The 23406-nt window shown below is 43.8% G+C and overlaps 1 protein-coding gene across 4 annotated transcripts in view; it reads left to right on the top strand.

Annotated features, from left to right (window-relative positions):
- LOC110527591 (neural cell adhesion molecule 2) overlaps positions 1 to 23406 on the top strand; it is a 413004-nt gene that overhangs the window by 327199 nt on the left and 62399 nt on the right. For all 4 annotated transcript variants that reach the window (XM_036983098.1, XM_036983099.1, XM_036983100.1 and 1 more), the window contains 7 exons: positions 1815 to 1984; positions 5444 to 5589; positions 9166 to 9316; positions 12666 to 12853; positions 13149 to 13245; positions 15232 to 15405; positions 21325 to 21566. In XM_036983098.1, coding sequence (XP_036838993.1) covers positions 1815 to 1984; positions 5444 to 5589; positions 9166 to 9316; positions 12666 to 12853; positions 13149 to 13245; positions 15232 to 15405; positions 21325 to 21566 — 1168 coding nt within the window. The remainder of the gene's footprint in view (positions 1 to 1814; positions 1985 to 5443; positions 5590 to 9165; positions 9317 to 12665; positions 12854 to 13148; positions 13246 to 15231; positions 15406 to 21324; positions 21567 to 23406) is intronic.

Genomic DNA, 23406 nt, shown 5'->3' with positions numbered 1-23406 from the left:
AATTTCATATGTATACTGCTCTATCAAATGCTAGTACAGTTGTGTGGAAGGAATGTTGTGTACATGTCAAAGTTCATTTTCAACTTTCAGAAAAGTCTAAACTGTGCCATGCATATAACCTTTGGAGCGGCGCCAAATTTAACCATCTTTGTATTGGCTGTGGGAAGGATTTTGACTTGACATTGTTTTTGTTCCCCCGCCTCAAATTCACTCTTGTAATAGCTTTTCTATCAATGGGAGAGATGGCGTTATAATTGGCCATGTAATTACAGAAAGCAATTGAAATGTTAAATCTATGTTTATCCTGTGAAAATTATATCTCGATGTGCCTCGCCTTGCAATACTGGCTTGTCTAATTGCTCCATGTAGACTGTCACACTGTATTGAGCTCAAATAAATGGTTTAGAAAGCTCTGGTGTTTAACCATCCTGACCACCAGGCTTGACTCTGTACTGTGATCACATCATCGTACACTCTTAGAAAAAAAGATGCTATCAAGGGGTTCTTCGGCTGTTCACTCTTTGAAGGACCCTTTTTGGTTGCGGGTAAAACCCTTTTGGGCTCCGTGTAAAACCCAGGGTTCTGCATGGAACCAAAAAGGGGTTCTACCTGGAACCGAAAAGGGTTCTAACAGGAACCAAAATGGTTTCTCCTATGGGAACAGCCAAATAACCCTTTTTGGAACCTTTTTGTCTCAGAGTGCACTGTCCTCTCTGTTCCACCTTTTGAACACTACTCCACACAGCACAACCCCGACTGTAACTCCACCCTGAGTGCAGCTTCACCCAAACACTTTGATCATCACTGACCACAGGTCATCACTGACCACAACTCAAACTCTGACTACAACTCTACTGTGACCGTTGTGTCCTCTTCATCAACAACCGCAATCTGACCACTGTGCCACCATAACCATACCCCTTTCCCTCCCCCTCACACTGGTTTGCAAGACTGCACTACTAACCATTCTGCTATTAAAGAGCTAGAGAACACCTTTTTCTTCTTCTTTCGCTCACCCCTCCCCCTCATCCCTCAGTTACATTTCCTGTTGTGGTCTGTGGTGTTTCCACCTGGCTGGCTGTGCCTGCATTCAGTCACTCATAGACTCTGATACAGTCAGTGTAATTTCCTGTGCATAGTACGCTGCCTCTCCACAGACCAGCTTGTACACACACACACACACACACACACAGTTCTTAATTTCCTCCCTGGCTCCCTCCAGCCTTATTACTATACTTCAATATTTCTCCCAGTCCACTTTCAATTATCTCTTGCTCTCTCTTTCCTTGAGAGATGTAGTCTTAACACCATTATAATGTGTACGGGGGTGGGGGATGTGTGCGTGTGCCAAACAATTTATTTTTAAATGCAGTAAAGCTATTGTATGTTTATCATATCAGGGGAGGGGTGGTTGTGGTCTGTCTCTCTGTACACAGGAAGGGCCATGTGTGTCTTGTGTGTGTGTGTGCATAGAGATATACACATTTTATCTCTATGTTTGCATGTGTGTATAGTTGAATTGGTTGTGCACCTCTATCCTCTTTGTTTTTTATATATATTGTTTTTAAAAAACAACTTTTATTTAATTAGGCAAGTCCGTTAAGAACAAATTCTTATTTACAACGATGGCCATGCCGGCCAAACCCTAACCCGGACGGCACTGGGCCAAATGTGCGCCGTCCTATGGGATTCCCAATGACGGCCGGTGTTGATACAGCCTGGAATCGAACCAGGGTCTGTAGTGATGCCTCTAGGACTGAGGTGCCTTAGACCGCTGCGCCACTCAGGAGCCCGATCTGTCTCTCTGTACACAGGAAGGGCCAGAGGTTGGAGAGGTCGGAGCAGTACGTCCTCAACACCATGGAGGGAGGCAGGAGTACCCTGACCATCCGCAACATCATCCAAGGGGACGGGGGCGGCTATACCTGCCGAGCCACCAACAAGGCCGGGGCGGAGGAGAGGGAGCTCTTCCTCAAAGTGTTCGGTGAGTGTAGCGGCATGTCCTTCGTGGGCATCCATCCTTATGTTAGGACCTTCTCCAATTGAAGTGAACATGCCAAATGGTCTCACGTCGCATTTAATAATTACAACCAAAATATCATGTCCTTATCAGCCGTCTTGATGTCGTCCTGAAAAACACATTGCTACCTGGATTTTATATGGTTATTTGATGTTGCTTCGACCAGAAAGCCGTAATTGGACCTAGAATTGGTCATTTTAACATACCAATTTACTTTTGCTCAGTTACTTTTCAATTTGTTTTTCTTTAGATTTCTATAGGCTGTAGGCACTGTAGAAAGCTTTTAACATGTTTACTGTGAATTCCTTGATGTTCCTAGAGAGTGTAAAGTCTTTGACCTTTTGCACGTCTCTCTATGAATAAAAATCCGAATGGATTGGAACGAAAGACGCTGGGTCTTTAGAGCCAAAAACTGCATGTTCCGCCATAGGCAAAAGGCACTATAATAATCTACATGTTTAAGCAACATATTCCAACATAAGCTACATATTCCTGAGTATTACCAAAGATCTTTTATAAATAACCCAGATGGACCACAGCCTGTCATTTCCAATGGGAACAAATTAGTCATAGTGGGCAGAACAAGCATGGAGAGGGGCAGAACCAAGCACGAGTGTTCTAGAATGTATTTTCATATTTCCGTCAGGGGGAATGCCTACTCTGTGAAGTGCGTATGTGCAATAACTATATTCATCCCTTTTTTCACTTTGGGTAAGGGTAAAATCGACAAAACTTAGTCCACTCTGTTCGTAACAGATTAGAGTTTTGGGAGCAGAACTGTTTCATCAATGAGAACATTTGCATAATGTCGGCCAAAATCCATCTTCTCCCACTGCCGGCCACTGGGATTCCTCTCATCACCATATTTTGTATCGAGTGGAAACGCCAACCAGATGCATCACACTTACACATCCGGTGAAATATCTGGCTCGTTGTTCTATCTGTGGTGTTACTGGATGTTTTCTAGTGAGTGTACAGTCCTTGAACTTATGTGACCTCATGTGTGTCTATGAATATTAATACATATTGATTTGAATATAAGGTGTTTCGTCTTGAGCGCCACAAACAGCCAATTCCTATTCACCAAGGGAAACTATTATTTCAGAGGAAAACTTTTATCATACAGCCACTACCTCAACCAATCATCCAGCAACTTGAATCTAATACAATTCCAGATGGGAAAAAAATACAACTAATTTATTGTAGAATCGGTGGCACCCTGTTCATAAAAGTTTCAATTTATATTTTCATAAAGCTGCCAGCATATTTCCTCCCTGATTATTCCGATCGAGCTCTTTCCTCTTTATGAAAATGTATGGAGATTTATGCTCTAGTCATCAAGATCCTTTCAAGGCCCAGGCTCCGGTTGGTCTTCAAAATGCATATTTCAATTAAGAAGATAGCGGAGGGCTTGAGTTTTGTTTTGCCAAGTGCAGTGGGGAAACACAGTTGTACGAGTTGTATTACCCCTGCAAGTTGAGAGAGAGCAGGAGATGAAGAGAAGAGCGGGATTTGTCATTGAGAGTTTAGGCCACATTTCTTGGTGTTTCACAGGGTTGAATATTTTGTGGCCTCTTGCGCTTGGTGTCACCCGAAGCAGCTGCACTGGCCAACATCTGGACGACCATGAAACATCAATAATATAGTTAAGAAACTTGAAGCAAAAGCTTATTTTACACAATAATGTGTATAAGAGAAGACCTTGATGAAGGTATTGGCAAAATGTTTACAGTAAAACAAACTTTTATTGTGCTGCCGAGAGTCACTTAATATCTTTTCCATCTTCAGCTTGCTCCACGGATCAGTTATTCATCTCTAAAGGAGAAGACACACTTGCACAGAATTGACCATCTGTTGTGCATGAGCTTAAGCCCATTCCCGTATCATATTGATGAATACTATCATATTTCACTTGAAGGGGGTAGGCTATTGTTCATCCTTTACAGCACCTTTCCCACCCTGGAGTTATTGTATGAATCATAGGCCTCATCTGTGTATCGCTTCTTGGTTCCCACTAGGGCCTCTGGGTGTAAAAAAAAATATTTTTAAAAGGTGCTGAGGTACTTAAGGCAGGTCTCAAGGCCATGTTTGGAAGTATTTAGCTTACCTTGAAAAATCTCCATCGAAATATTAATGACTTGTTATTTCTGTCAAAAGATAATTGTTTATGCTTCCATTTTTGGCTCTTCAATGACTAGGCCAATTTGATCTATGTAGCTCTAAAGGCCTAAAGAAAATAATTGATTTTGTGTGTTTGTATGTGTGCGCATGCAAATGTACATGCATATGCGCATGCATGTGTATGTGTTGGTGCATATACAGTAGGCATAGGTGTGTGTATGACCCCATTACGTGACAGGCTCTAAATCCCCTTAGATGGGTCATCCACCTTAAGGTTCACTCTTTTTGAAATTACAAAACGACTACTTGATTTTGCCAAGACCGCCTTAAAAAGCAGACACATTTTAGGCCTATTTTTCCCGTTTACTTCCATTTTTTCACAGCTCTACAGCCGTCGCTACTTTACTTGTAGATGTTGTATAAAGAAAATGTATACATGATATATATGTGTATATATACTTATTGCACACTATTTGCCCACGACACGCGTGGCGTTTGGGCGCTAGCTTAGACAGCCATGTCTGAGAGAGTGGTTTATCCGCCGGAGACCAATGGTGAGCGGACCTCTTCGCCTCCGCCGTGGTGCCACGCTCCTTAATGCTTTTTATCGAGGGCGCTCGGCATCAAAAAAAGGGTTTGCCTGTTACACCGCGTGTCTCGTCGCTACACACCCAGCCATCGCCAGCCAACCGGCGTAATGCTGCGTCTGTTAAGAAGCCAGAGGATCCACAGAAGGAATTAAAGAGACTGTATAGAAGGAATATATGAAAGAGGAAAAAACTTCTGTCGAAGAGAAAGAGGAGAAGTAAAGATATTGTGAGAAAGAGGATGTGAGGGAGTAGGCAGACTTAACTCAAAGTAGTGGTTGTCTGTCTGGGCATGGTGTGGACTCAAATGTAAGGATTACTTTGTCTCGAGGCTATAAACTGCGATGCACAACTCTACTTTCAGAAATAGAAATGTACGATGCTGAAAAGTAGATTTCGATCGTATGGCCTCAATAGTCCAAAGCCCAAAGTCGTCCATCTTCCAATACCTGGTGCTTGCACTAGGCGTCTCCTGTCTTAAATTATTGTCTCTCTCTTTCTCCCTATCTCTGTCTTTCTTCCTTTCACTCTTCATCCCTTATCGCTCTCTTTATCTCTTTCATCCACCCTCTCTTTCTCTCCTTCTCTCTTTCCTCTATCTCTCTTGGTCTCTCCTCCTCTCTCTATTTCTCTCTCCTGTATCTATCTTGGACTCTCTCTCCCCCTTCTCCCTTCCTCTCTTTCAATCTCTCTCTTTCCCTCTCTGTCCCTCCAGTCCAGCCACACATCACCCAGCTGCGTAACGTGACGGCGGTAGAGGGCAGCGCCGCCATGATCTCCTGTGTGGCCGAGGGTGAGCCGCTGCCTGAGATCTCCTGGAGGAGAGCCAACGACGGTCGGAGCTTCACCGACGGAGACAAGGTAACACTGGGATGTCCCCTGCTCTTACTTCCGCCCCCCTTTTCATTGAGTGTTGCCTACTGTTGCACTCTACTGGTACCCATTTCACTCTCTCTAGACAAACACCTTCACACGCAAACAAGCATGCACATGCTCACACACACATGCATGCTTGCGTACACACGCACACACGCACACACACATGCACGCACACGCTCAGACAGACAGACAGACAAACAGACAGACAGACAGACAGACAGACAGACAGACAGACAGACAGACAGACAGAGTAACCCCGTTCTCCCTGCTTTTACTCTCCATCTTCCACTTCATACTGCCTACAGTCACACAAAGTACTTTCCTCAACCCTCTCTCACCACTTATTTCTTGCTCAGATGCACATGCACCGACCAGTTGCCCTGTATTAACAAAGAACATATCTGAGGAGAATGCTCATCTTTGAAGATGGATGTGACTGCGTCATAGAGTAGTTCTCAGCACAGACATTTTATGAGTATACGTTTTGTGGGACCCAGAAATTCCAACATCTCCTTCCTAGGGTTCTTTAGAGGCACTACGTTATATCCACCATGCAATAAGGTACAGTATATATGAAGTAAAAGATTGTGTTACTTAACAAAGAGAGAAAGGTAGGCCATAGGGTAAGCTACCTCATCCAAAGATGAGTTATACTCAGTGTATCAAGGTTGGATGCCATTGAAGACTCATTTGAAACAAAACCATGTTGGTCACGACTTTCATCTCTGAGATTCTCGGAGCATACCTTGTGTCTCAACAGACAGAGGTTAAAGAAATGCTCTCAACATGGCTGAGAGTAAACAGACAGCTACCCTGTGTTTCTCTGTCATTGTCTCAGTAGCCGCCGAGCACTAATGCTTTTAGAGAGGCGCTGCATTAGCAAAGATGGCTTCCACTTTCCACAGGAAAAAGGTCAATGGCTGAGATAAATGAATGTGTGCGTTGGCACCAACCGCTCGGCTTTATAAATAAAGGCACTGAATGAGAGTAAATACTTCTTTGCGCGCCGAGGCAAATGCAATTATGGAAATGTGAGCGCCGAGCAACACACCTAAATGTATGGGAAAGAACAAACAGGGCTTTGTGTATATTGCTGCCTTGATTGATGGCCATGGTCATTAGGTGTAAAGCTACTCGCCTCTTCTTTCAATTTGCATCTGCATATCCAGACACAGCCAGCACGCTACTCTCTATTCTTTTATCCAGTACCATAAAACGTAACGCCACTACTTTACATCAGGGTAATGTAGCAAGAGCACTGTTTTGTTTTGTCTCCTTTTTTGCTGTCGCTAGCACATTTGTTTCTCATTGAAGCACATACAAACCCAGCAAACTAGTTGAGAAACAGTGTACGCTTAATGAAAGTCAATGATACATAGTAACAGAGCATTGTGGGTTTCTGTTTACCTGTTTTCTCATCTCAATGCCACTGGCGAGGTTATGATAGCACTAGCAGCAAGCCTCAGCAGCTCCCCATTCATGGCAGCTTAATAAGGTCTTACAGCAAGCCGGCACTCCCAAGGGCAACAGGCACAGCCACTGTATCTCTACTGAAGAAAGAGGATAAGGAAAGTTGTGGCGTCTTCTTTTAACTGATCCAGAGCCAGCACTAATACCATCGGAGAAGTTCGTATGGGCTTACTTGGAGTTCAGCTTTGGAGATATCTTATTTAAGATCATGTGTGAGCATTGCAGGGTGTAGGAGGGCATGTTCAGTTTCCTCACATCAGATGGAGAGGACTTCCAGTGATCTGCTCTGCTCTCCATCTTTCATCTTCCACCTACCTTTACCTCTCTCTCTTTTTCTCTCTCTCTACCTAGCTCTCTTTGTCTCCCTCTTGCTATGTGGGCTTTCTGCCTCATACTCTCTCTCTCTCTCTTTCTCCTTCCTTCTGGCTGTGTCTGAGTGTGTGCTCCTGCAGTGCCTCCTGTCCATGTCAGCTCCTCTGCACTGCATATCAAACAGGCTAGTGTCTCACTCCCTCCCTCCTCCCTTTCCTCCCCCCCATCGCCTCCCTCCTTCTCCCTAGAGAGAGCATCCCTTCCTCAGCCAGGTGAACCTGGGAATAAATAACCCAAATATAGGAGAGAGAGCGAGAGAGAATGCACAAAACCCAGAGTCAGCATTCTCTTCCTCTGGCAAATTTGCTCTGCTTTCTGCCCCCCTGTTTATTTGACAGCGTTTATACTCATTCCAAATTCAGTGGTCAGTTCTACTCCTGAATTGTTCAAATGGAATGTGGAGGGCACCTGCTGTATATGTGCAGTAGCATACTGTGACCATGCTACTGAAAGCACCACTTTCATAGCCAACCACAATTTTTATTAAAAACAATCACCTTCAAGGAAAAACCTACTTGAATCTACACAAGTGAGGATTCACCTGAGATCAAACCAACTTTACTATACCCTTTATCACTCCTTAAAGGGAGGCCTCTTTAACCTGGCAGTAGCGAGAGACTGTGTGAGCTGAAATGACTGCAAGAGATTGTTTCAATCTGAAATGACTGCGAGAGACTTCACAGTCAGTGCTGATACAACTGAGGAATTATAATGGGCATTAACAGGGGGCGTTGGGGCACTAGAAATGAGCTGTCTATGCATCGATTGTCTAGGGAGATCTATAGAGTGGGCGTCGGAGTCTGTGTGAGTCTGCCACATCCGCACACTGCAGGGGCAAGCTCCCAGAAGACACCAGGGCTCAAGACTGGAGAAGGGAGGAAGGAGAAGGGAGGAAAGTGACACAGAGACGGGTCCCAGAGGGGGGGAGAGATATCTGTAGGCCAAATTAGACCTGGCATGGGAACTCCGGGGGTTACGACTGCAGTCTTCTGAGTGCTGTGTTCAAATAGTATTTATTTGTTTTCTTTCAAATATTAAAATAACCAATGGAGTAGTCCCAAAAGTGCAATCCACGCCCATCTGGCACTCCAGACAGGCTTGATCAAACTCTCAAACTATTCGAAGAACCCAAAAGATTTCCTTTGTAAGTGATGATCACCCTGAGCTAGTTTGTCTTTGTTAAGTATCATTGATGATTACAAGGAATGATTGCCGCTCCCAATCTAATTGACCCTCGGTTTCAAATTGAGACCATCTGTCTTCACAGTTCTCTATCTAATTATTGCAAATCAATTGATAGTCAATCACATAAATCCTAGCCAGAGGCGTAAAACTGATTTTACATCAGATACTTGGTTTGACTTAGTGTCAGGGGGGTTTAACGGTGATGAAGGTGTGTGAGTTGTTATGAAGTAAAACGTCAACAGATAAAAAGTGTATGGATTAAAAACTTATTGAACCAGGCAAGTCAATTGAGAACAAATTCTTATTTACAATGACGGCCTAGGAACAGGGGATTTAACTGCCTTGTCAGCTCGGGGATTCGATCTAGCAACCTTTCGGTTGCTGGCCCAACGCTCTAACAACTAGGCTATCTGTCGCCCCGGCTGGATGGATGGAGTGGATGAAGCAAATTCTTCACATGAGATGTACAGTATGCAATACATTCACAATCCATTTGTGTACGTGTGTGCTTATGCATGTGTGTGTGCACAGAGCCAAGATGGACGTATGGATGTGCGGGGCCGCCATGGCAAGTCCATGTTGACCATCAGTGGGGTGAAGCTTACTGACTTGGGACGTTTTGACTGTGAGGCCCTCAGCAGGATCGGGGGCCACCAAAAGAGCATGTTCCTCGATATAGAGTGTAAGTACTGTTGGAGAACAAAAACACACATGCCTGCGCTGATACGGTATACACACACACAGACAAGTTTGGACATCTGCACAGTATTCACACACAGGGAATGGAGCACAGCCGCTACCTCCCTTTTTAACCGAGGTGCATGAATTGATGAGCACACTGAAGTAGAGATAATATTCTCCACTGGAGGACAATGGAAGTTAATAAAAAAGTTTTTTCACTATTTCATCTTAAACCAATACAACTTGTTTGCACATGCAAAGCATCAAAACCACACACACAAAGCTGCTGACTTGTAATATTCCATTGTTGAACACTGTTTCTGTTTTCCCTTTTTAACAAATGCTTGAATAATCACAATAGAGTTGCCTGCCCCCCCCAGAAAGGCTAATTAGTAGGAGGATATCCTGCTGCATTATTTACCCCATATTACACACACACACACACACACACACACACACACACACACACACACACACACACACACACACACACACACACACACACACACACACACACACACTTCCTGGTGAAAAAGACTGCTTCCTCCTGTACTCTTTAATAATAAGATTAAAGCTAAAGATCTCACCATCTCATTTCAGAACACAGTTCAATTCAATCCAATGGTGCTTTCACCCTTCGATTTGTACAATCACATATTTGTGATCATTGTTGAGTGGTCCCTGCAGCGTACCATCGCAAATATGTGATTGGAACAGAAGTAACAGAACATTTGATGCAACAAACGTGTCTAAACAGCATCTTTGTCCAAAAAACATCTAAACAATGTTTTGTGCTGATGGGAAATAAAGGTATTCACCTTTGTAAAAGTCAAATGTGAAAAGACAAATGTGAACTTCATCATCCAAACAGAACACATCCACAGCCAAACTCCATAAACCAGTCTAAATAACAAGTTGTGCTGACAAAAAAAAAACATAAGTTAGAGACCTAAAAGCTAGACTTGTTTACAATGTACCACATCCCCGGTGAACACAAAGGAGAAATGTAATATTGTTTAGAAAATAGCTAACAGCAGCTAAATTCTAAATTCTTTATGATGGCAGCCATGTTTGTTTGTTTGATAAGCGAAAACTCCATAATCCCAGAATGCCATTCACTATAAAACGCAAACAAACATAGTAAAAGATGGCTTTGCCTATTTCCTGAAAAATATGAACTTAGTTTGGCCACTTTTCAGCATATTACAAATCTTCGATGTACAAGAACCAGAGCACATACCGTTTTTGACAAGTGACAAATATCACAGATCATCACCCCAAATGCAAGCCTACTGCCTAGCCTAACCGTAGCTCGAACACTAGACAGGGATGAAACCATTTTAGCGGAGTTTGTGGGCGGGTTCATTACATTTTTGGGGAAATTTCAAGTCCATGGGATGTAGAAATGAGGGAAGGTATTGTGGGGAGATATTCCTATTATGTGGAATTTATCAATACATGGGGGGAAAATACAGGAGAAGTTTATAAGCCAAATGAAAATAAAACCCCTGGATGGGGGATCTGAACTGGCAACCCTGAGGTACCATAGTTACAATCTGATGCCTAGTTCAAAACAACTGCGAACTGGGAAATCTCCATCTTCCGACCAGTGAGTTCAAGACAACTAGGAACTCAGGAAAAAAATGAGCTCAGACTGGGGAAAAAAATGTTGAATGGTCATCCAACTTGGAATTCCAACTTGGAAACTTGGGCCTCTAACTAGAGCTCGGACTTTCTGACCCAGGTCCAAGACCAGTTGTCTTGGACCTGGGAGTCGAGTGTACTATACCTTCACCTCGTTTTGTTATGACATCTTTGCAACCAGAATGCATTGTATGATATCAACAAACATGGTGCCACACACAGCTGGTAATTAGCTTAGCGTTAGCTCATCATAATCAGTAAAACTTGAAAGTATTTTACACACATCATTCCATTACAGTCTATGTAAGAATCGGAATGCATGATTTGTCACCAGTACTTGAAAACGTGAATGAAACAGTAAATCAATTATGATCCATACATATGGTATGCTACAATAGGAATGGCAACACGATATACAAAAAAATAAGCCACTTACTTTGATAGCAATGCACACATGTCCAAAGTTCTAAAGAACAATGAAGTCAATGCAGGTGCCAGCCAGAAACTGTGCAGGCCTCTTCTGACTAGAGATGTGCCATGACTTCATACCTGATCTGGGGAAAAACTGGGGAGATGCTTGGGCTCTCGTTGAAGAGAAAAGTTTGTCCGGCTCAGTAAAGTATCAAAGATATATTGTCAGCAACAGTGAAATGGGCTTCTTCTTATGTGAATTAATGAGGAGACGGAACACACCTCAATTCAAACTGTTGTTAGAAAATAATAAAAAATTGACAATTTGAAACACAGCCAATAGATAATTAGCAGGCAGCGTGCCTTGGTTTTAGGGCAGCGTAGGTTAACTGTCCTGTTGCGTAACAATCACATTTTGGAATAGTGCGTGCAGTATGATATCACACGCATAAATAAACTCACCCTGGAGGCGACCGTTAGAGATATTTGGAACTCGTGTGAAAAGGCTAATGGCATGAAACATACATGTATTTTCTAACAAACGTGCTATGAATGGCATCCTTTGAGGTGAGCATGCATGACATCACTGCGCTCACTTTTCTCCAGCCACCCTTGGCAGTGCCACACCCTCAGAGCAGTGACCCACCGCACCCTCGCTCAACACTTGACCGTTAGAAAGTAGAGGGACAAAAATCAGCCCCGAGAGGTGTGTGATTGAGCATAGATGCGGGCGGGGGCTAAGCCAGCTGTCGCCACGGAGCTAATAAGCGTATTTATTAAGTCTGTGGCGGGACTAGAGGAGATGGTAGAGGCACGTCCTCCTTCGTGACAGAGCGCCAGACATCAATATCCCTAATGGGATACTGCGAGCAAGCATATTAAAATTACTATAATGCCACTCTACTGACTACTGGGCGAGTGCAGCGGCGAGCAGGGATGGCGATTGCCCCCCCCCCCCCCCCCCCCCCCCCCCCAATGCAGTGGGGTGGATCGTTCATTAGCACCCATCCAGCTCGGCACCACATTCACACACAACGACACACACGCTCGGGAAGAGTATCGTAATGGAGATCTTTCGCCCAGCATGAGGTGTCTTCAATAAGTTCAGGCTTCCTTTGAACTTTAGGGAGAGTGTATTGAGGCTTTCATGAGACACTCTGTCTTTTCCCTTTGTGTGATTATGCTTAAACCCAACAGTTTTATGGATTTTGATCATCTCAGATTTTTTTTTTTTTAATTGCCTGGTTTTGCATGACTTGGAAGCTAACCGACCAATCGTGTTGTGTCTTGGATAGACATGCCCAAGTTCCAGACCAACCAAACCATCTTTTACTCGTGGGAGGGCAACCCGGTGAACATCAGCTGTGACGTCAAGTCCAACCCGCCCGCCACCATGCTATGGAGGAGAGAACGCCTCACCATCTCGGCCGAAGGCACTGCCAACACACGTGTCCACACAATCGACGGCAAGTCCCTGCTAGAGGTGGGTATAGGAAGGAAAAGGGCACCCACCGGTAAACAGTCTAACTTCAGAAATATAAATCATGGTCACCTTAGCATCCGCAGCTTCCAAGTGGTCTATTCAACTCCTTTCCTCTCCTCTGCATCTCTTCCCTAGGTCATTGCCAACTTACCTGGTACAAAAAGGACTGAATGAAAGAAACAATGCTTTATACTGGCTGATATAGTGTTACCCAAAGACTTCACTTAGTGTAATGCCAGTGTTGGTGTATTGACTCAGCTCTGGTCTCTGTGCTCACTCAAATCTTTGTCCCTAGGTCACCCCAGTGTCCGACAGGGATTTCGGACGCTACAACTGCACGGCACGTAACAACATCGGAGCGAAATACCAGGAGTTCATCTTGGCCCAGGCAGGTAAGTGCTGGCCTCGTAAAGTAACCAATCCCCACCCCCCTTATAGCACATTGGACTTTCTCTTGATATCATACAGTACACATTGAATCGGGTAAACCATGCACCTCAACATATCAAAGTTCGTGCATCAACCAAATAGTTCCAACTATGTATCATCCATGTGGCATGATTAACCAAATATCGCCGCAATCAACCAATGAAATATCTAGTGCTGACCCAAGCACCCCCCCCCCCCAGCCTCTATTTAGCCTAAACTAATCTCAAATAGTGCTCGCTGATTTAAAGTAGTTCCCCCTATTTACTAAAGTACCCGCTAATTTGCTGTGCATAGCGCAGGCTAATGTACAATAACGCAGTCCAATTCATTTTAGTACAGATTCAGTTACTTCAAACACAGGGCCTCTGAGAAGTAGAATTCTCAGAAAAAGGACTTAAGATGTAGTTCTAAGAGACATTCTTCCACACACATACCCACATACATATGCATTTCCGCATTCACACACACACACACACACACACACACAGACACTAAAGAAAAATAAACAAGTCTTCGCTCATCTCGCAGTGAATGTAGTGTCGCCAGGTTTGGGGATCCATGAAATGAAACAACGGTTCCTTCACGCACACACTCTCCCGCCCATCAGTTTGATTCGGTTTCTAAAGTCTGATCATTAAAGAGAGAGGAAGCTCTAGTGTAATAACTCTAGATAGAAGACCGTGAGCCAACCCTATCAGCCAATTACCCCGCTAAAATGCTAACATTTGATTCATGATCAGTTCATTCCTATGGAAAGCATAAGCTTACCCGCTTATGCAGCTCTTTATGTAACTCGAATGATATTTGAAATGTTATTGACGCAAGTAAATGGCAGATCATAGTTGAAAAGTCCAGCATCATCCCTGATGTTAAGAAGATTTGGGCCTGAATTCACAAAGTGTCTCGGAGTAGGAGTGCTGAACTAGGATCAGGTCCACCCTCTTATTCATTATGACTAAAAAGGCAAAATCAGATCAGTACTCCTACTCTGAGACGCATTGTGAATACAGTCTCTGATGTATTACTCAAGATATTATGGGGTTGTGCCAAGTTAAAAATGCAGTGTATACAAGACTGTGAAGGGTTGACGCTGAAGCCTTGAACTGCCTATACCCACAGTGTTAGCAAAGAGAGTTCAATTTGTCTCCCTTCCCACTTTAACTTTGTGTCATATCGCAACAGAGATCGAAAGAAATACAGTTTAGGTGTAAATAATACACTTGTCGCTAGATACACATTGCAACTATTTAACTTTAGCAACGTGTACCACTTATTGAGAAGGTATGAGCTGGGTTTTCAGAATCAGTTGTTGAATCTTCGTACATAGACCTTCATAGCTCAAACTTTTATCCATGTGGTAGATGGTTTCCGTGTGTGGGCGTGGACGTGTGTGTGCGTGCATTTATACTAGTGTGTGTGCAGGCTGCATATCAGTGTGTACGTTTCTGCGTTTATGCTTGCGTCTATGTGTGTGCCCGATTGTGTGTAGCTCCACAACCGTGCTGAAAGTCCTCTCTCTCCTTAATGTATTCCTGGTCTTATAAAAGAGAGGCTCTGTAGGACAGCAACGGTTTCTTTTGATTTGCTCGAAGCCCCGTGGCTCCACCAGATAAAAGGGAAGTGTTTGTGTGATAACGGGATTGCGTCAACCGCTGATAAATATAATGGCCCTGGCTTTTTTTTTTTTTTTACTTCGCCTGAACACTATGTGTGGGTTAACACAAAGCATTCTGCATCGCGAAACCCAATAAGCCTGAGTTCCCATAGCAACATCTTTGTATCACGTTTTGATTTTCCAATAACGACTCACCAGCGATATTATGTTTCCGTAACAAATAGAGACGTCAATGTAATGTTTCTGAAGGGTTACCGGAACTGATGTTTGGATGTGTGTTGTTTCAATGGGGGACGGTTATGAGTGTGACACCTATTTCTCTGCTTTTTTCCAGACGTGCCCTCGAACCCGTACTCGGTGCGCTTGTCGGCCGTGTCGCAGCGCATCGCCACGGTGACATTCATGAAACCTGACTCACATGGCGGTGTACCCATTGGCCACTACCTGGTCAACTACAAGGATGTGGGCTCGCAGGACTGGAGAGACGTCAAGTCTCATGGTGTCCAAAGTGAGTGTTCCTCTGTTTTGATCTTCATTATCCTTATTTTGATCATTATCGCTGTCGTTATGTCGTCATCATTGTTATTTTCATTCCCACCATCTACATCAAAAGGAACGTCATTTTCGTCATCATCGTCATCTTCAACACCATCTTTGTCATCATCATCATCGTCATAAAAATGTACAATCGTCATCATCAATGGTATGGAGATTCGAGCTGACCATCTCCGCTATAGCGACACACCTCACATTTTCTCACATTTACACGCCTTACATTTACTCAGACAAAAAAAAAGCTGCCGTGTTCAGGGACTAGGTAAGGTTAGGTCTTTCACTGCAAGGTCCTGCCCACCTAAGTCCGACTTAGACCCCTCATCCTTCATGAACCTTTGTTTTCCGCACATTAGTCCCCGTCCTCACACACACATGTTGAAGCAGCTAAACAAGCATGAACAGGAAGCCGTCGCTACTTGCGGCAAGCCTCCACAAGATCAGGAGGTGTCCTACACTCTGGTCATAGAGCCTGTGAAAGGGAGAGAGAGGGGGAGAGAGAGAGGGAGAGCGGGAGAGGGGGAGAGAGAGGGAGGGGCAGCTAACCAGCAGGTCTGAAAAGCAACTGTCTTTCTCTTTCCCTTTCCACTCTGGCTCCATGACTCCAAATTGATTTTGGAGGCACTCAAGGGAGTGTGTGTGTGTGTGATGTGGAGGGCTTCAAAAAAAGAGCGCCTCAGAAGGACGAATTCTCAGACGATAAGCAGGTCTGACAAAACTTGAAGGGCTTATCGCTAATATCCCTCATTTTGCAGTCAATTACAATAGCGAGCTGGAACGCTGAGAATGCTGAGCAGCATGGAAGCATTGAGGGATAGAGCGAGAACAAAGTGATATATACAGGCAATGAGAACAGAAATAAAGACATGGGAGTTAAAGAGGATAGAATGATTGAGAAAAATATGAGGAAGATGGAGAGAAAATAATACAAATTAAGATGAGATTTGGGAGAGGGAGATATTCGAGAGAGACTGAATGAATGAAATGAATGAAATCAAGGTTGTGAAGTATGAATTCTTAATTTGTGTTAGTTCTTGTGTTCCACCCCCACCCGTTTAACCAACTTCCTTGTCTCGAGGTGAGCACGTTAACGGAGATAGCCAATTCAACTAATTACCAGTTGCAAATTGACATTTAATATTCGGAGCCACTTCGAGGCTTTAATAGTAATGATGCACATTTGCACTATAAAACAGCTCTGTGTATAATGAGTTGGCACAATTTGTACATCTGAATGCCAGTGGCGCTCACTAAAGGTCTCGTCAAACCCCTGGTAGAGCCAAAATGTTAGCAAATAGCTCGTTTTGTATTTAGATCCCCCATTATACAATTGCAAAGCAACCATTACCCTTAGCGCACAAGTTGCAAAACAACAACCTTCAGCCAAGTTCAGTGAACGCCTAACTCGGCATGAACATCCTTTTGTGATTTCCGCATGACCAACTATGAAAGCTATGTAAATTACTTTATTGTGGAATTCACATAGAAATCTATGATTTTGGGCTGACTGCTGAGAAAGTGTTATTAAGCTCTGCTGATTAAGGTATTGCTATTTTAGGAGTGGTTGTATGATCGAATGTATTTGTTAGAGAACGACCGATATGGATTTTGTAAGGTCGATGCCGATACCGGTTTTTAGGCCGATATGCAATATCATTCAATTTGAAAATGTTCAAGATGTTATTGACAGATGCTTATCATTTCACTGCACACTGTGAAGTTGTCACATTGTATACCGGTAGTCCCTAGTTTCATGTGTATTCCGGTTAGAGTTTGAGAGTTCCCAAGAGGTTACAGTGACATGTTGTCATACTCTGCACATTGATGCTGAGGCTTTACTTTCCACTGATCCCAGAGAATCAACAATGGAGTACTACTACTGTTATCATACTGTTTCCACACAAACAGCACTCCCACATATTGGCTTAGAGCCCTTACAGGGTTACCTTCATACTATGTCTCTCGCCATGAATGGAAGGAGGCAGGGAGGAGGTATGCTAGCTAGCTCAGCTGCAGTGGATTAGTCACCCAACACAGCTAGGCACACAGATCCCCCTCTGTCACTCCACAATGGTATGTCTCACTCCCTGTATTGACAAGAGAGTGGTTCCTGATAGGAGCAGGGGATTTGTGGCACTAGCTTTAGTTTTACCGTATGCTGAGGTCCCCCCTTTGACGCATAGTGGTGTTAGCGGCTCCGTTAGCGATTAGCTTTAGCGTAGCTGGCGACCCCACCCCCTCCCGTTCACTGATAGTGGTGTTTGTGGCACTGTTAGCGATGCTGTTAGTGCGCTAAGCCAGCTTGTTTTCCAGATGGAACAAATAGGCGCTGGGGAGGATTAGTGGGACTCAACAGTGAAGAGTGGGAGGTGGTAGGCGTCTCTCTCATACACACACCCACAGCGTGAGAGGTTTCACTCTCGCAGCTGTCTGTTTCGCTGTCACTCCACTTGTCAAATAATCTGTGTCCATCTGTATCCCTCTCTGACTTGTTGTGTATTTCTCTCTTTTTCTCTTTGTATCTATCTCTTATACTGTCTGTCTTTTTCCCTTCTCTCTACTTCTGTCTGTCTGACTGTACAGTTGAAGTCGGAAGTTTACATACACCTTAGCCAAATACATTTAAACTCAGTTTATCACAAATCCTGACATTTAATCTGAGTAAGAATTCCCTGTAATGGTCAATTAGAATCACAACTTTATTTTAAGAATGTGAAATGTCAGAATAATAGTAGAGAATGATTTATTTTAGCTTTTATTTCTTTCTTTTTTTTATTTCTTTTTTTACATACACTCAATTAGTATTTGGTAGCATTGCCTTTAAATTGTTTAACTTGGGTCAAACGTTTCGGGTAGCCTTCCACAGGTTTCCCACAATAAGTTGGATGAATTTTGGCCCATTCCTCTTGACAGAGCTGGTGTAACTGAGTCAGGTTTGTAGGCCTCCTCAGGGCTTTGTGATGGCCACTCCAATACCTTTACTTTGTTGTCCTTGAGCATTTTTGCCTCAACTTTGGAAGTATGCTTGGGGTCATTGTCCATTTGGAAGACCCATTGCGACCAAGCTTTAACTTCCTGACTGATGTCTTGAGATGTTGCTTCAATATACAGTGCATTGCGAAAGTATTCGGCCCCCTTGAACTTTGCGACCTTTTGCCACATTTCAGGCTTCAAACATAAAGATATAAAACTGTATTTTTTTGTGAAGAATCAACAACAAGTGGGACACAATCATGAAGTGGAACGACATTTATTGGATATTTCAAACTTTTTTTAACAAATCAAAAACTGAAAAATTGGGCGTGCAAAATTATTCAGCCCCTTTACTTTCAGTGCAGCAAACTCTCTCCAGAAGTTCAGTGAAGATCTCTGAATGATCCAATGTTGACCTAAATGACTAATGATGATAAATACAATCCACCTGTGTGTAATCAAGTCTCCGTATAAATGCACCTGCACTGTGATAGTCTCAGAGGTCCGTTAAAAGCGCAGAGAGCATCATGAAGAACAAGGAACACACCAGGCCAGTCCGAGATACTGTTGTGAAGAAGTTTAAAGCCGGATTTGGATACAAAAATATTTCCCAAGCTTTAAACATCCCAAGGAGCACTGTGCAAGCGATAATATTGAAATGGAAGGAGTATCAGACCACTGCAAATCTACCAAGACCTGGCCGTCCCTCTAAACTTTCAGCTCATACAAGGAGAAGACTGATCAGAGATGCAGCCAAGAGGCCCATTATCACTCTGGATGAACTGCAGAGATCTACAGCTGAGGTGGGAGACTCTGTCCATAGGACAACAATCAGTCGTATATTGCACAAATCTGGCCTTTATGGAAGAGTGGCAAGAAGAAAGCCATTTCTTAAAGATATCCATAAAAAGTGTTGTTTAAAGTTTGCCACAAGCCACCTGGGAGACACACCAAACATGTGGAAGAAGGTGCTCTGGTCAGATGAAACCAAAATTGAACTTTTTGGCAACAATGCAAAACGTTATGTTTAGCGTAAAAGCAACACAGCTGAACACACCATCCCCACTGTCAAACATGGTGGCGGCAGCATCATGGTTTGGGCCTGCTTTTCTTCAGCAGGGACAGGGAAGATGGTTAAAATTGATGGGAAGATGGATGGAGCCAAATACAGGACCATTCTGGAAGAAAACCTGATGGAGTCTGCAAAAGACCTGACACTGGGACGGAGATTTGTCTTCCAACAAGACAATGATCCAAAACATAAAGCAAAATCTACAATGGAATGGTTCAAAAATAAACATATCCAGGTGTTAGAATGGCCAAGTCAAAGTCCAGACCTGAATCCAATCGAGAATCTGTGGAAAGAACTGAAAACTGCTGTTCACAAATGCTCTCCATCCAACCTCACTGAGCTCGAGCTGTTTTGCAAGGAGGAATGGGAAAAAATTTCAGTCTCTCGGTGTGCAAAAACTGATAGACATACCCCAAGCAACCTTCAGCTGTAATCGCAGCAAAAGGTGGCGCTACAAAGTATTAACTTAAGGGGGCTGAATAATTTTGCACGCCCAATTTTTCAGTTTTTGATTTGTTAAAAAAGTTTGAAATATCCAATAAATGTCCACTTCATGATTGTGTCCCACTTGTTGTTGATTCTTCACAAAAAAATACAGTTTTATATCTTTATGTTTGAAGCCTGAAATGTGGCAAAAGGTCGCAAAGTTCAAGGGGGCCGAATACTTTCGCAATGCACTGTATCTACATAATTTCCCTACCTCATGATATCATCTATTTTGTGAAGTGCACCAGTCCCTCCTGCAGCAAAGCCCCCCCACAACATGATGCTGCCACCCCCATGCTTCATGGTTGTGATGGTGTTCTTCGGCTTGCAAGCCTCCCCCTTTTTTCTCTAAACATAACGATGGTCATTATGGCCAAACAGTTATATTCTTGGTTCATCAGACCAGAGGACATTTCTCTAAAAGGTACGATCTTTGTCCCCATGTGCAGTTGCAAACCGTAGTCTGGCTTTTTAATGGTGGTTTTGGAACAGTGGCTTCTTCCTTGCTGAGCGGTTTTTCAGGTTATGTTGAAATAGAACTTGTTTTACTGTGGATATAGATACGTTTGTACCTGTTCCCTCCAGCATATTCACAAGGTCCTATGCTGTTGTTCTGGGATTGATTTGCACTTTTCGGCACTAAAGTACGTTCATCTCTAGGAGACAGAACGTGTCTCCTTCCTGAGCGGTATGACGGCTGCGTGGTCCCATGGTGTTTATACTTGCGTACTATTGTTTGTACAGATGAACATGGTACCTTCAGGCATTTGGAAATTGCTCCCAAGGATGAACCAGACTTGTGGAGGTCTACAATTTAGGCAGATTTTTTTGTTGTTGATTTTTCCATGATGTCAAGCAAAGAGGCACTGAGTTTGAAGGTAGGCCTTGAAATACATCCACAGGTACACCTCCAATTGACTCAAATCATGTCAATTAGCCTATCAGAAGCTTCTAAAGCCATGTCATACCTTTCTGGAATTTCTCAAGCTGCTTAAAGTCACAGTCAACTTAGTGCATGTAAACGTCTGACCCACTGGAATTGTGATATAGTGAATTATAAGTGAAATAATCTGTCTGTAACAATTGTTGGAAAAATTACTTGTGTCATGCACAAAGTAGATGTCCTAACCAACTTGCCAAAACTATAGTTTGTTAACAAGAAATTTGTGGAGTGGTTGAAAAACGAGTTTTAATGACTCCAACCTAAGTGTATGTAAACTTCCGACTTCAACTGTATTTCTGTCTCTCAGTCTGTCTGTCTCTCTCAATCTCTCTCGCTTTACCTCTCTGTCTGTCTGTCTGCGAACAAGCTAATAAATGCTCTCCCTTGTTCTCCCCCTACAGCGATAGTACTGCTGACAGGCCTAGAGCCCAACACCACCTACGAAGTGCGAGTGGCTGCAGCCAATGGGAAGGGCCAGGGGGAGTTCAGCCACACGGAGTCCTTCCAGACTCTACCCATACGTGAGCCCAGCCCCCCGGCAGTGCATGGCCAGAGAGGGATGGGGAAGGCCTACCGGCTGGGCCTTGTCAAGCAAGACGACGGGGGCATGCCCATTGTGGAATACATTGTCAAGTACAAGACGGTGAGTAGCTGGATGTCAGGATTGCCAATAAATACTACTCTTAGAAAAAAAGGTGCTTAGTAGAACCATAAGGTTTTTCAATTTGTCCCCACTGGGGTAACTTTTTTTGGTGATAGGTAGAACCCTTTGCAGAAGGTTCTACCTAGAACCTTTTATGAAGGGTTCACCTGGAACCCTCTGTGAAGGGTTCTACCTAAAATGCCGCACTGCTTCTTAACACAGCGTTCATCCAACTTGGAAGCCAGTCGCACCAATGTGTCGGAGGAAACACCGTGCACCTCACGACCTGGTCAGCGTGCACTGCGCCCGGCCCGCCACAGGAGTTGCTAGTGCGCGATGAGACCAGGATATCCCTACTGGCCAAACCCTCCCTAACCCGGACGACTCTTGGCCAATTGTGCGTCGCCCCATGGACCTCTCGGTCGCGGCCGGCTACGACAGAGCCTGGGCTTGAAGCCCAGAGACTCTGTTGACACAGCTAGCACTGCGATGCAGTGCCTTAGACCACTTCGCCACCCGGGAGGCCCACAAAACGTTTTATCTTTGAAGGGTTATTCCTAGAATCCTCCATGAACGGTTCAACTAGCTTTAATTGCATATGTTTATGACAGTACATTACATGAACTTAGTGTACAAAACATTAAGAACGCCTGCTCTTTTCATGACAGACTGACCAGGTGAATCCAGGTGAAAGCAATAACTATTTTATCCTCTTAAGCAGGGGAGTCAAACTCCCTAGTGTCATTTGGCCCTCCGTGGAAAGTGTTTGACACGTACTCTAAAGGTTCTGCCGAGAACCCTTTTATTTTTGAATGGTTCTCCCCTAGAAACCTCTATGAACAGTTATACCAAGAACCTTTTTCTATTTGAAGGGATCTTCTTAGAACCCTCCATGAACTGTTCAGCTAGCTTTCTTTGCCTATGTTTTATTATATGCACATTATATAAACAGCTCTTTCCGTGACATAGACTGACCAGGTAAATCCAAATGAAAGCTATGATCCCGTATAATACCACTTGTTAAATCCATTTCAATCAGTGTTGATGAAGACGAGGAGACAGGTTAAAGTCGAGACAATTGAGACATGGAATTGTGTATGTGAGGGCGAATGGGCAAGACAAAACATTTAAGTGCCTTTGAACAGGGTATAGTTTGTGTCAAGAACTGCAACGCTGCCGGGTTTTTCACGCTCAACAGTTTCCCGTGTGTATCAAGAATGGTCCACCACCCAAAGAACCTCCAGCCACTGTGGAAAGCATTAGAGTCAACATGGGCCGGTATCCCTGTGGAACGCTTTTGACACAGTGTCCATACGGACATGGCTAAGAACCACAGTATTTACGGGCTGCCAGTGCCCCTGAACAAGGCCAATTTGGTCCACACATTTTCAACCACACGATTACCACCGAGTCAAGATGACCACAACTACTCTAAAGCACGCTTGTAAAACACAATCACTGGACCACTTTTTTTTCTAGTCTAATGATAGTAAATAATGCTGCATACCTCCACTTAAGGTAGTAGCGAATAGCAGTGTCAATCGCATTAACTCGACTGTGTGTGCGCGCACGCATATGCTCCTATTTTCGATGCCTAAAAATAATAAGTACACTAGCTTTGTTTATGTCTGCTTTGAAGTGTTTGATCCCAGGCTGTGTCACAACCGGCCGTGACCAGGAGTCCCATAGGGCAGTGCACAATTGGCCCAGCGTCGTCCGGGTTAGGGGATTGTTTGGCCTGGGGGGCTTTACTTGGCTCATCGAGCTCTAGCGACTCCTTGTGGCGGGCCGGGCGCCTGCAGGCTGACTTCAGTCGTCAGTTGAGCGGTGTTTCCTCCAA

Source organism: Oncorhynchus mykiss, chromosome 7, assembly GCF_013265735.2.
Source record: "Oncorhynchus mykiss isolate Arlee chromosome 7, USDA_OmykA_1.1, whole genome shotgun sequence".
NCBI classification, from domain to species: domain Eukaryota; kingdom Metazoa; phylum Chordata; class Actinopteri; order Salmoniformes; family Salmonidae; genus Oncorhynchus; species Oncorhynchus mykiss.
This window is presented reverse-complemented; position numbering and strand designations above follow the sequence as displayed.